General features: G+C 46.8%; 1 protein-coding gene across 1 annotated transcript in view; it reads left to right on the top strand.

Annotated features, from left to right (window-relative positions):
• Nucleotides 1-9,387: 9,387 nt before the first annotated feature.
• The window catches only part of LOC136619884 (ficolin-2-like), a 42,113-nt gene continuing 38,315 nt past the window's right edge, over nucleotides 9,388-13,185 (top strand). Inside the window, exon 1 of the mRNA XM_066594613.1 lies at nucleotides 9,388-9,490. Coding sequence (XP_066450710.1) covers nucleotides 9,403-9,490 — 88 coding nt within the window. The 5' untranslated portion in view covers nucleotides 9,388-9,402. The remainder of the gene's footprint in view (nucleotides 9,491-13,185) is intronic.

Raw genomic sequence — 13,185 nt, forward strand, 5'->3', positions numbered from 1 at the left:
AGACGCGGCGCACCTTCCTAAGCAGGTCAGACGAGTGGGGGTTGTTTTTCAGAAAGCGCTGTACCACCAGATTGAAGATGTGGGCCAGGCATGGCACGTGTGTAAGGCTGCCGAGCTGTAGAGCCGCCACCAAGTTACGGCTGTTGTCACACACGACCATGCCCGGTTGGAGGCTCAGTGGTGAAAGCCAGAGGTCGGTCTGCTCTGTCAGACCCTGCAACAGCTCAGGGGCCTTGTGCCTCTTGTCACCTAAGCTGATTAGTTTCAGCACGGCTTGCTGATGCTTGCCCACCGCTGCACTGCCACGCGCTACCGACTGCTGGCGATGTGCTCACACTTCTTAATTGAGAGGTAGAGGTGGCATAGGAGGAGAAGGGGGAGGGGTTGGAGGAGGTGGCATAAAACGCTGCAGATACCAGCACCGAGGTAGGACCCGCTATTCTGGGTGTAGGTAGGCAGTGAGCAGTCCCATGCTCTGACTCTGTCCCAGCCTCCACCAAGTTCACCCAATGTGCCGTCAGGGAGATATAGTGGCCCTGCCCACCAGTACTTGTCCACGTGTCCGTGGTTAAGTGGACCTTCCCAGTAACGGCGTTGGTGAGAGCACGATTGATGTTGCGGGAGACGTGCTGGTGTAGGGTTGGGACGGCACACCGTGAAAAATAGTGGCGACTGGGGACCGCCATCATGTTTTTGAAAGCCTCCATTTCCACCAGCCTGTACAGCAGCATCTCCAGGCTGATTAATTTGGCAATGTGCACGTTTCAAGCTTGAGCGTGCGGGTGCGTGGTGGTGTATTTGCGCTTGCGCTAGCGACAGCTGAACGCTGCGCTGAGAGACATTGCTGGATGGGGCCGAGGACAGCGGAGGTGAGGGTGTGGGTGCAGGCCGGGAGGCGCTTGTGCCTGTGTCCTGAGAGGAAGATTGAATCTGAGTGGCAGGTTGGGGCACAGGGGAAGAGGCAGTGGTGTGACCCGGAGGCGGTGAACGGCCTTAGTCCCACCTTGTGGGGTGCTTGTCCATCATATGCCTGCGCATCCTGGTGGTGGTGAGGCTGGTAGTGGTGGCTCCCCGGCTGATCTTGGTGCGACACAGGTTGCACACCACTGTTCATCGGTCATCCGCACTCTCACTGAAAAACATCCACACCTTTGAACACCTCGGCCTCTGCACGGTGGCTTGGCACGAGGGAGTGCTTTGGGAAACAGTTGGGGGATTCTTCGCTCTGGCCCTGCCTCTACCCCTGGCCACCTCACTGCCTCTTCCAACCTGTCCTGCTGCTGCACTTGCCTCCCCCTCTGAAGACCTGTCCTCAGTAGGCTTAGCAAACCAGGTGGGGTCAGTCACCTCATCGTCCTGCTGCTCTTCCTCCGAATCCTCTGTGCGCTCTTCCCTCGGACTTACTGCCCTTACTACTACCTCACTGATAGACAACTGTGTCTTATCATCATCGTCCTCCTTACCCACTGAAAGCTCTTGAGACACTTGCCGGAAGTCCCCAGCCTCCTCACTCGGACCCCGGGAATTTTCCAAAGGTTGGGCATCGGTCACGACAAACTCCGCAGGTGAGAGAGGAACCATTTTTTCCCACTCAAGGCAGGGACCCGAGAACAGTTCCTGGGAGTCTGCCTGCTCATCAGAGTGTACGGCAGAAGTACGCTAGGGGACTGAGGCCTCATGGAATCTGGGGGCGGAAAGGGTTAATAAATGTAATAAAAGGTAGATGGATATGGTTTGAATTGGGGATGGGGGGGGGTTCTAACCTGTTTTTATTAAGTCACTCTAGGGTCAGCTATAATATGAGGAGTCTGCTATGGAAGCTGGGAAGCCTAGCGACAGAGAATGATTGGTCAAGAAGATAATGGCAGTGACCTATCAGGAGAGAAGGTCTCTGTGAGGCAAAGGCTTAGCAACAGGCTGTGATTGGTGGAGGTTTTGAGCGGGAAGAAGAAAGGAGATATCATTAAGAAAAGCTGCAGAATCCTGTCACAGTTTCCTCACAGCATTCAAAGTTGCCAGCTGTGTAATGGAGGACTTACTGAGGCAACTGATAGTGAGAGTGGAGGCTTCAGGGGGTGAGGAGTGGCTAAGACATTGCCTGGAAGTTCCTGCTGCAGGTGTGTCTGCCTTACCTGTCAGCTTGGAGGATATCTCCCTTTTAGCCTCTGAGCTGAGTGACCCGGAGGAGGTTGGAGGTGTCGGGTCAGCAGTCATTTTGCCCAGGAGGGACTCCACTAAAAGTGTTGCAGCATTGTCCAGTGCAAGGAAGAGGTCGTCTGGAAGGAAGGTGGTGTCGGAGGGGCTGACTGGATGCCCGCCGCAAGCTTTAGTACCAGGGGTTGTGGAGATGCAGACCCGCGATAGAAGTAAGAGCACACGGAAGAGCAGCAGGCCCTATTCTCCTTCAGTTTCCCCACAGCGTCACAAGCCAGCGGAGGACAGTTCCAGGAGGACACCGTTGGGCTCCACAGCAGCTGAAGGGCCAGCCATCCACATGACAGCAGCGGCGAGCTCCAGGGGTGGTGAGACTTCTGGAGGGCAGTGTTTTTCGCTGCCCTCTGGCAACAAAGGTTTATTGCAGCCATTGCTGGTGTCTGCTAATAGGCTAGCAACCTTAGGTAGTGTTTTGCTGACCCTGAGAGGGTTATTAATAGGCTGGTGCTTCAGGGGTGCAGCAGTCAGTGGAGTTAAATAGAGGGTTAACTGTGCAGGATGAATCCCCAGCAGTGTCATGGATAGCTGCACCAGCAGTCCCATTGATGGATAACAAGGCCGGTGTGAGCTCGCAGTGTTTTACAGAAGCTCTGCCCTGTGAGCTGACACCGCTGGGGTTTCACCTGCCAATAACCACTAAGGAGAAAATCTGTCACGGAGAGTTTGTGGAACTCTTGCCACTATTACCATCAGGCAAGGGGGCTGCAAAATCAGAAGAGGAAGAAAAAAAAGTTCCCCAAGAGTTCCAATGTGTGGTTGCAGGCGTTTTGCATTTATGCTGCAGTGTTATCTGAGAAGTCGTGGGTTAAGACTGCAGGCATTCTGCAACATATAGACATTATATTGGAGGCATATCGCAGCTTTGGCGGATCGTCATGGTTTACTTACGATGAAATGTTTCGCCAAAAGCTGGCGATATACCCCAATTTGAAATGGGGAGTCAAAGATGTGGGTCTGTGGCTGAGCTTAATGATTCCACCGAGGCAGCGGAGCTTTCCTAGGGTGCAATCCACAACAGGGGCGGTGCTGAAGAGAGGACACTGCTTTGCATTAATGAAAGTCAGTGTAAATAGCTTCAGAACTGCAAGTACCGGCACAAGTGCTCCTTTTGTGATGGATTGTACCCTGTGGTAAAGTGCTTTCGCAAAGCTGCAGCAGCCAGCTCTCAGGTTGGTACGACGGATTTGCTTGTTAAAGGCTTCAACCCCAGTGAGGCTGGGAAGGCTGCTGCCGTGGTTAGGACGGTACCCAGAGCGCCTGAGGGCCCAACTCATTGAAGAAGGTTTTCGGGTCGGATTTTTTATCCCAGGTTTGAAAGGCTCCGGGTGTAATTGGGTGGAAAACTTAAGTTCGGTCAAGTTGAAGCCGGATGTGGTGCGTGATAAAATCCTAAAGGAGATTCAAGAAGGCCGGGTTGCTGGACCATTTAGTAGTCCTCCTTTTGAGAATTTCAGGTTATCTCCCTTGGGTCTAGTGTCAAAAAAAAGAAGCAAATACTTTCCGGGTCACCACCTGTATTTTCCCCCTAATGCTTCCTTGAATGATGAGGTGGATGGGGGTCAGGCAGTGGGGAAGTATGCTTCATTTGATTCAGCTTTAGTTTTATTACAGAGGTTTGGTGAAGGTGCCATGATGGCTAAAGCTGATGGCAGCGTTCAGATTGCTTCCGGTGTGTGCAGCTGGCTTTACCTCTTTAGGTTTTCAGTTTGATGGATTTTTCTTTTTTGACATGGCCTTACCCATGAGTTTTAGGCTGTCTTATTACTAATTTGAGCTATTTTCTTCGTTCTTAGAGTGGCTGGTCAGCAGAGAGTTCCCTTTAGTTGGTATTATGCATTATTTAGATGACTTTTTGTTTATATCTGGTCATCCAGAAAGTGGCGAATGTGCTGAGGTTTTGAGAGGTTTTTGTGTGATGATGGAGTTTTTTGGAATCCCGCTGGCTCATGAGAAGACAGTTCAGCCTGGTGTGGAGCTAGAGTTTCTAGGGATAGTTATTGATAGCATTAGGATGGAAGTTTGTCGGCCAGCTGAGAAAGTGGACAGATTGTGCAACTTGATCAGCGGTGTACTGCGCAAGAAGAAAGTTACTTTGAAAGAGCTACAGAGAATTGCGGGCCAGTCGGCTTTTGCGTGTCGTGTAATTCCAGTGGGTAGAATTTTTTGTCAGAAGTTTATTTTTGGCGATGAAAGGGTTGGTTTCACTTTCGTTGCATGTTAGATTAACTACAGGTATAAAGGAAGATCTGAACATCTGGTTGAGCTTTCTGTCTGATTTTAATGGTCACACCGCATGGCAAGCATGTTTTTGCCGGACACAGGATTTGAATTTAAGATTAGGAAAATCTGAAAGTGTTTATGCGGCAGGGCTGCTGAGTGAGTGGTCTGTTGAGAAATGGCATGAATCTTGGCTATCAAAAGGTTTCTTCAAGAATGCAGTGTTGTTAGAAGTTTTCCCGTTAGTGGTAGCATTGTATCTATGGGGTGAAAAGTTATGTAATAGGAGATTGTTATTTTGTTCCGATAATAGAGGAGTTTTAATAGCGTTGAATTATTTTGTATCCAAATCAGGGCCAGTTACAAGACTGTTAGGGCGCCCACCCACTGGCGTTTTTTTATCTGCGTTTTGCGTTTTGCGTTTTTCCTGCACAGGCATAGAGATAACATGTGTTCCTGTCCACTGGCGTTTTTTTTGCGTTGCGTTTGCGTTTTTAACATAGGAACTGTCAGTTGCATATGTGTCCTTATTTTTCTCCTAATGCACCCATGAATGTCAATGGAAATTAACGGAAAAGCCACGAAAACGCCGTGAAAAACGCGCGGAAAAATCGCGGAAAACGCGCCGAAAACGCGCTAAGTGTGGGCTTGTTTAAAGTACAACATTTTTGTCAGAGCACAAAGCAGTCTTAGTCAACATGAGGTTTCGGTCCCTACTTTATTTTGCTTTCAGATGCTGCATTTTAGGGAGCTGGCACCAGAAGGGGATTTAATTGGTGTGATGTCCCGAACATCTCTGGGCCCTGATGCCGAGTTGATTTTTCAGCTTTTGTCCACATCTGTAGCGCCGATGACTTGGTTGGAGTATAATGCAGCTTGAGAAGCTTGAAGATGTTTTTGCAAGGAGAAGGCAGTACATGAGTTCACAAGATGTGAATGTTTGCATTTCCTTTTTATGTTCAAAGATTAAGTCGGGGTTGGCTTATAACTCTGTTATGAAGCTTTTGGCAGGTATATCCTTTTTTCAGAAATGGTTGAATGTAACGCCAATTAATTCATATAAGCAAATTAAGCTTCTGACTCACGGTTTTAAAATGGTTGCTTTTGCCGCAGATCAGAGGTCGGCCATCACGTTTAGTTTATTGAGTAAGTTAGTGGCGGTTCTCAGCTTAGTCTGCACTTCAGAGTATGAGAGTATTTTATGTCACTGTGCCTTTTTAGTGGCTTACTTTGGAGCTCTGAGATGTGGTGAATTTTTGTCCCAATCCATGGTAACTTGCTCACCGTTATTGGTGTTTGACGTGTTTGATCAGGGCAATCACGTGAAATTATTTTTAAAATATACAAAGACTGATAAGTTAGGCAGAGGGATATGGATTCAGCTGTTTCAGAATCCCTCTGCTAACCTGTGCCCGGTCAGAGCTTTACAAAGGTATTCGAGGATTCGTCCGCAAAAGATGGAATCGTTCTTTTGCCATGTGGACGGAGCTTTGCTGTCACGATTTCAATTTGTAAGTATACTAAAGAAATGTGTTAAGAAGGCAGGTTGCAATGGCGTTAAAGTGACATCACACTCGTTTAGAATTGGTGCTGCCACAGAGGCGGCTAGGTTGGGTTTCAGCAAAGAGCATATTAAGAGGATTGGTAGATGGGAATCAAATCGATTTCAATTATATGTTCGGCCCAATAATGTTGCCTTGTAATGTTCTTTGTTTTTTTTTTAGGTTCTCAAAAGGAGATAGTTTGGATTGTAGGACACTCTTTCATATTTTGGGCCCATCAGAGGGCGGTAGGCCACTGCTACTCAGGGAATTTGGGTTTGGATACATCTTGTTACGAGATCTATTGGTGTGGAATCAGGGGTATGCCTTGGCCCTCCTTGACATCGTTGCTGCTCGAGAAACAGGCAGTGCTGCCTATGCCGAGCATTTTGATCATTCATTTAGGAGGAAATGATGATGGAAAGCTGAAGACATACGATCTGATTCTTGAGATCAGAAAGGAGCTGTGGAAAACGACGTCTATGTTTCCTGGGACCAGAATAGTGTTATCAGAAATAATACTCCGGAAAATTTGGTAATTCCCCAAGTTTTTGTTTATGGAAAAGATTAGAAGACGGTTGAATAGATCTCTAGAGAGATAGATGTCAACCATTGGGAGTTTCTCATTTCGGCACAGGAAATTAGAAGGGTTCGTTCCTGGGTTTTACAGGGCGGACGAGGTACATTTATCTGATATTACTCTTGGCATTCTTAACATGAATTTGCAAATTATGATTGAAATGGCTGCAGCGGTTGTGGAGGGCCATGTTATAGGATGGGCATGGCTGGGTGGGTTGTCGCCCGCCTCCTGCGGGTGGACAGAAAGGTTATTAAAAGGACTTTAGTGGTGTAGTCTGGAGTCTGCAAGACTAAGGCTACAGGTTATATTATATTAGATTTTATTATATTTGGTAGACTTGAGGTGGACGGACGGAGTCTACATTTTATATATATTTTATGATATTTAATATGTTTTAACCCAGTTTAAATAAATGCCGCGGCCTTTTATTCCAGATTTGGACTTCGTGTATGTTATTTTTCACGGTAAGATAAAAGATATTTGTAGCCTAAGATTCCATGTGTAGTTTTCATGGAGTGAGGAGGCTGGGAGGAAGAAGGAGCAGCAGTCAGAGGATTCAGAGTGCAGCAGTGGACTGCATAGAAGACTGGGTCGTCGATACATTGCTCGATACATTTTCTGCCATCCACGACAGGACCTGCTCACACTGCTCGGTTTGCAATAAAGGTCTACCACGTGGACCCATAAATTGTGATAAAAAGCTGGGGACCCCAGAAACTTGCATCTTTCCTAATCCCGCAGCAGCCGGCTGTGATCGACCTGGACCAGGAACTCTGCTTGTGCCCACACCCTCACTTGGACCTCCGCGTCCTCGCCCGCGTCCACGTCCCCAACCCCTACCCCTCAGCATGGTGGATTATGAGTAGAGCAGACACAGACCGGTGTAAATAATTATGGAATTATTTGCATACACTTTCACGCTGAGAACGGTATTGTAACGCAAACTCCAGGCAGAAACAAAGAATATGGAAGGCTGCAAACAGGCCTAGCTGTGCAATAGTAATGCACTAAAACTCCCACCAGACACCCTGTAAAATGCAGACAGTCAAAGGTAGCCCAACGAATGAGCTTTTGTTTTTTTTGGAAAAAGAATACAGGCTATATAGTGTGTATATCCCTTTCTCTCTATCAGTGGCTGTGGCCGTACGCTGTGCGTCAAATTCACTGCAGACACAGACCGGTGTAAATAATAATGGAATTATTTGCGTACACTTTCACACTGAGAGCAGTATTGTAACGTAAACTCCAAGCAGAAACAAAGAATACGGATGGCTGCAAACAGGCCTAGCTGTGCAATAGTGATGGACTACAACTCCCACCAGACACCTTGTAAAATACAGACGGTCAGAGGTAGCCCAATGAAGGAGCTTATTTATTTTTGAAAAAGAATACAGGCTATATAGTGTGTATATGACTTTCCCTCTATCAGTGGCTATCGCCATACGCTGTGCGTCAAATTCCCTATAGACACAGACCGGTGTAAAAAATTATGGAATTATTTGCTTACACTTTCACGCTGAGAACGGTATTGAAACGCAAACTCCAGGCAGAAAAAAATTGCAAGGAAGGCCGCAAACAGGCCTAGCTGTGCAATAGTGATGCACTACAACTCTCACCAGACACCCTGTAAAATGCAGACGGTCAGAGGTAGCCCAACGAAGGAGCTTTTTTTAAAAAAAGAATACAGGCTTTATAGTATCAATATCACTTTCCCTCTGTCAGTGGCTGTGGCCGTACGCTGTGCGTCACATTCACTGCAGACACAGACCGGTGTAAATAATTATGGAATTATTGGCGTACACTTTCACGCTGAGAGCGGTATTGTAATGCAAACTCCAGCCAGAAATAAAAATTATACAGAAGGCTGCAAACAGGCCTAGCTGTGCAATAGTGATGCACTACAACTCCCACCAGACACCCTGTAAAATGCAGACGGTCAGAGGTAGCCCTAAGAAGGACCATTGGGGTTCTTGTAGACAGGATCCTACACTACCATTTTCCCTTTCTCAGCAGCACTTTCCCTATACTCTGTATTACAGACTGCAGACTTAAAACGCTATAGCTGTAATGGCCTGCACAGTCTGAGATTAAAAAAAAAAAAATTGTGCAAAACTGCTCCCAGCCAACCCCAACCAACCTAAGAAGGACCGTTGGGGTTCTTGTAGACAGGATCCTACACCACCACTTTCCCTATACTCTCCCAGTGTGTGTCTGAGGCGAGCCGCATGTGGGACCGCTTTAAGTACTCGGCGGTCACTTGATCTCTCCAGCCACTCACTGGCTGGCACGTCACAGGAGGAAGCGGTAATGCCTTCCCTGCATGCCTATTCACTAAAAAATGGCGCTAAACATGCAGGGAAGGAAATGGAATTGACTCAAGTACTGGGTGGTGCTCATCTCGAGTAACGAGCATCTCGAACACCCTAATGCTCGAACAAGCATCAAGCTCGGACGAGTGTCCTGGTTCATCTCTAATAAAGACAATATCGAGGTCATGATGGGAATTGGCAAGTCTGGAAACTTACATGCTGCATAAATTAGTATAGGAGGTTTAAAGAGTCATATAACCCCAACTCCACATCAGGAGGACACCGAGTTTATTGACGGTTAGGAAAGATTACTTAGAGAATTCATTACGTACAATCCAATAGTCATTGGACTACATAAATGTTTTTTTTCTAACATATCTACTCAGCTAGAGAAGGATGTGAATAGGATGAACAAAGAGCAGCTTAGATTTGAAATGAGCAACAAAGATCTTAAGGAGGAGCTTATATTTATGAGGAAATTTACAGATCTTTTTCTTAGAAGGCTGAAATAAAAGCCCATCTCAGTCAGGCTGAAGGTCAGATGGTAAGAACAGTCACAATGTGGACTTCGCTGGCCACTGTGCTCTGGCTGGTAACCTGCATTGGTAGTGCTGAAGACTCATGTCCAGGTGAGTAATCTCTAATCAATAGATACTAGGCAGATCTGCTATATATATTGCAGATATCAGTTTTTATAAGCTATCACACTGCACTTGTGTACTCACCCAAAAGGGTCATTTTATGTCAACTGGCCTAATTTGGTGGAGGGTCCCTGCTCGACCACCTTCAATTTTGCTGAAATTTTTACAAAATGTTCATACACCAACTGTAAGAAGTTCTGCAAAGTTTCATCTTGGTGTTTAGCTCAGTTGAGGCACTAGAGCCATTTGCATAAATCCTTCTTCCCTTGCAGAGGTCTTTTTAAAAAATTTCCAAGTTTGTGTCGCCGCTGTTCTTGATCCAAGCAGGTCAACTCACTGACACTTGGTCAACTTTTTGTGCAGAGTTCGAAAATGTTACTGTCAGGGCTCCCTAAACATTGATTTGTTGGCTAACAAAATTGTCGACAAGTTTAGGAACCTATAACTTATAAACAAATAGCTTACATAAGCTGGAATTTGGCCAGTGAGGAGTACAAGTGCTGACCAAAAGCACAGTTACATTGGCTTCATTGTTTTTTGCATACTTAATGTTTTATTTCATTTTGCTTTGTGCCACTAGAAAGAGCAGGTTTTAATCCATGTGTTTCTGTAGTTTCATGTTGGTGTCTTCCCACTTAAGGAGAAAAAATCCAAATAAAATAGTGTGGTGACATTTGCTCAAGATATGTAAATCCTTGCGTTGGTCCATGGTGGCAGTGCCACTATCAATGTGTAAGACTGGTATCCCAATTTCCAAGGGCTTCATGTCCGATAGTCATGTAAGGCCAGCCACAGGATGGTTTCTTTGCCACAGGTTCCCAAGCCTGAATAGGGGTGTCTTTTAGGTTCCCATTTCGTAGCTGATTTTTTTCCCCTTAAAGGGGTTGTCCCGCGGCAGCAAGTGGGTCTATACACTTCTGTATGGCCATATTAATGCACTTTGTAATGTACATTGTGCATTAATTATGAGCCATACAGAAGTTATAAAAAGTTTTTTACTTACCTACTCCGTTGCTAGCGTCCTCGTTCCCATGGAGCCGACTAATTTTCGCCCTCCGATGGCCAAATTAGCCGCGCTTGCGCAGTCCGGGTCTTCTGCTCTCTTCAATGGAGTCGCTCGTGCAGAATGCCGGCTCCGTGTAGCTCCGCCCCATCACGTGCCGATTCCAGCCAATCAGGAGGCTGGAATCGGCAATGGACCGCACAGAAGAGCTGCGGTCCACGGAGGGAGCAGACCCCGGCGGCCATCTTCAGCAGGTAAGTATGAAGACGCCGGACCGCCGGGATTCAGGTAAGCGCTGAGCGGTTTGTTTTTTTAACCCCTGCATCGGGGTTGTCTCGCGCCAAACGGGGGGGGGGGGGGGGTTAAAAAAAAAAAAAACCGTTTCGGCGCGGGACAACCCCTTTAAGTGGAAAGACACCAACATGAAACTACAGGATCAGTTGACTTGGAATAACCCAATGCAGAGAGATCTCACGGACTGTCGATAGGACAGACAAGATCCCACCTAGCCAGCTGAAAGCCATCATTAGGAGGAGATGGAAACATATCTAATTACCTCTATAAATCTGTATACATTGAGCTCTCTGTTGTAGCAGCTAGAGGCATACAGAGTTTCATCACTTACACCAGAATTCTGTTGTAAAAAAAATAGCAATTTTTTCTGCACAAAAATTTGTGACTTTGCAACTTTTTACGCCACACTCGCCACTTTTGTAAAAAAGTGGGTCAGGATTGGAAGGGGGCTGGAGCAGACCACAGCCCATCAAATTCAATATAATTTGTGCTGGAATTGGCATAAAATGAAGCAAAAATTTATGGCAGGTTTATATACAGTGTACAGGGGGACGCTCGCCACTACATACAGCGGGCAGGACTGCACACGAATCACTACATACAGCATACAGGGGAGAGGGGGACACGCATCACTATATACAGTATACAGGCAGGACACGCATCCCTATATACAGTGTACAGGAGGACACACATTACTATATATAGTGTACAGGGGGAGACACATCACTATATACAGTATTATGCCACCAAATGTCTGTCCGCTGTCTCTAATATTATGTCCTTTCTCCACCAAATACTGACCTACTGGTATTTCCACCCTCTACCAACTGACCTCATCCTGACCTCTCTATCTCAGTATGTGGCACCACCATAACTCCCAGCACGCCTGCTGTCTGGGAGTTGTATTTGACTCTGATCTCTCCTTTACCCCCTATATCCAATCCATTGCCCGAATGTGTCACCGTTACCTTAAGAACATCACAAGAATCTGCCCTTTTCTCACTGTGGACACGCTAAAAATGCTCACTGTTGCCTTCATCCACTCTCGACCCAATTATTGCAACTCACTGCTGATCAGCCTCCCCCGCACCAGACTCTCCACACTCCAGTCCATCCTGAATGTGGCAGCCAGGCTCATCTTCCTGTCCTGCTTCTGCTCTATGCCAGTCACTGCACTGGCTGCCCATCAAATAAAGAATTCAATTCAAACTCAATACCTTCATCTTCAAAGCTCTTCGCAGCACAGCTCAGCCCTACATTGCCTCCCTCATCTTAATCCACCACCCAGCCTGGACACTCCGCTAATGAAATTAGATTAGGTGCCCCTTTAATTCAAAGCTCTCATTCCGGCCTCCAAGACCTCTCCAGAGCAGCACCTGTTCACTGGAATGTGCTACCCAAAGCTATCCAGGCAATCCATGACCCACAAAACTTCAGCTGTGCTCTAAAAATGCACCTCTTCAGGGAGGCATACGATATCCCCTAAACCAAACCCTTCTGTACTCTGCCTGATAACATGCTTCCTGACCTACTGACTGCAATCCCTGCTAGCCACCATCAACCAACACCTGCAGTCATACCAATTCAGCCACTATACGGCCTGACCATTGTCTGTGTGTATAACATCATTCACTCTCCACCTCGCTATACCATGCACATCTCAAGCCTCTTTACCTTCTGTATCACCCCATTATCTGTAGTATGTAAGCTTGTTGGAGCCCCTCACCCCTACTGCTTCCTTCAACTGATTACTACATGTAACTGTGGTTTTGTTTCTGTTCCCGCTGTCTTGTAAGCGCTGTATGTTGGCACTATATAAATAAAGATTATTATGATATCCACTGGATTTACAACTTTCATAATCATACATTTGAACTGAAACTGATAATTAGCAGTATATTTGTATACAAGGAGAAATCGTGGCGGAGTGCGGAGATTTAGTAGGAACCCACAGGCAGAAGGAATGTGAGCCCAATTGAATTTCTCAGATGGGGGAGAACATTGTTTGTAGAAATGGCCTTAGTGTTGGAGACCGTCTGCGGAGGGGCTTTGTAGCTCTGTTACTGAGTACAGCGACTGACCCACTTTCCTAGGGTACCACTGTGTTTCCCCGAAAATAAGACTGTCTTATATTAATTTTTGCCCCAAAAGAGACACAGTGTATTATTTTATGTGGGGGGGGGGGGGCGGGGGAAGAAGTGGGGGGAGGGGTACCTTATACTCACCTAGGTATCCAGATGCTTTGCGATGGTCTCGGGCGGCACTGCGGCAAGCTGCAGTGTCCTCTGCGCTGACATCTCAGCTTTTTTCTGGCGATGCGGCTTGGAATATCCCGCCTCCAGCAAAGCGAGTGCTATGGTTGGATCAAGCGCCAGCCAATCACAGC

Source organism: Eleutherodactylus coqui, chromosome 3 (assembly GCF_035609145.1).
Source record: "Eleutherodactylus coqui strain aEleCoq1 chromosome 3, aEleCoq1.hap1, whole genome shotgun sequence".
Lineage (NCBI taxonomy): Eukaryota > Metazoa > Chordata > Amphibia > Anura > Eleutherodactylidae > Eleutherodactylus > Eleutherodactylus coqui.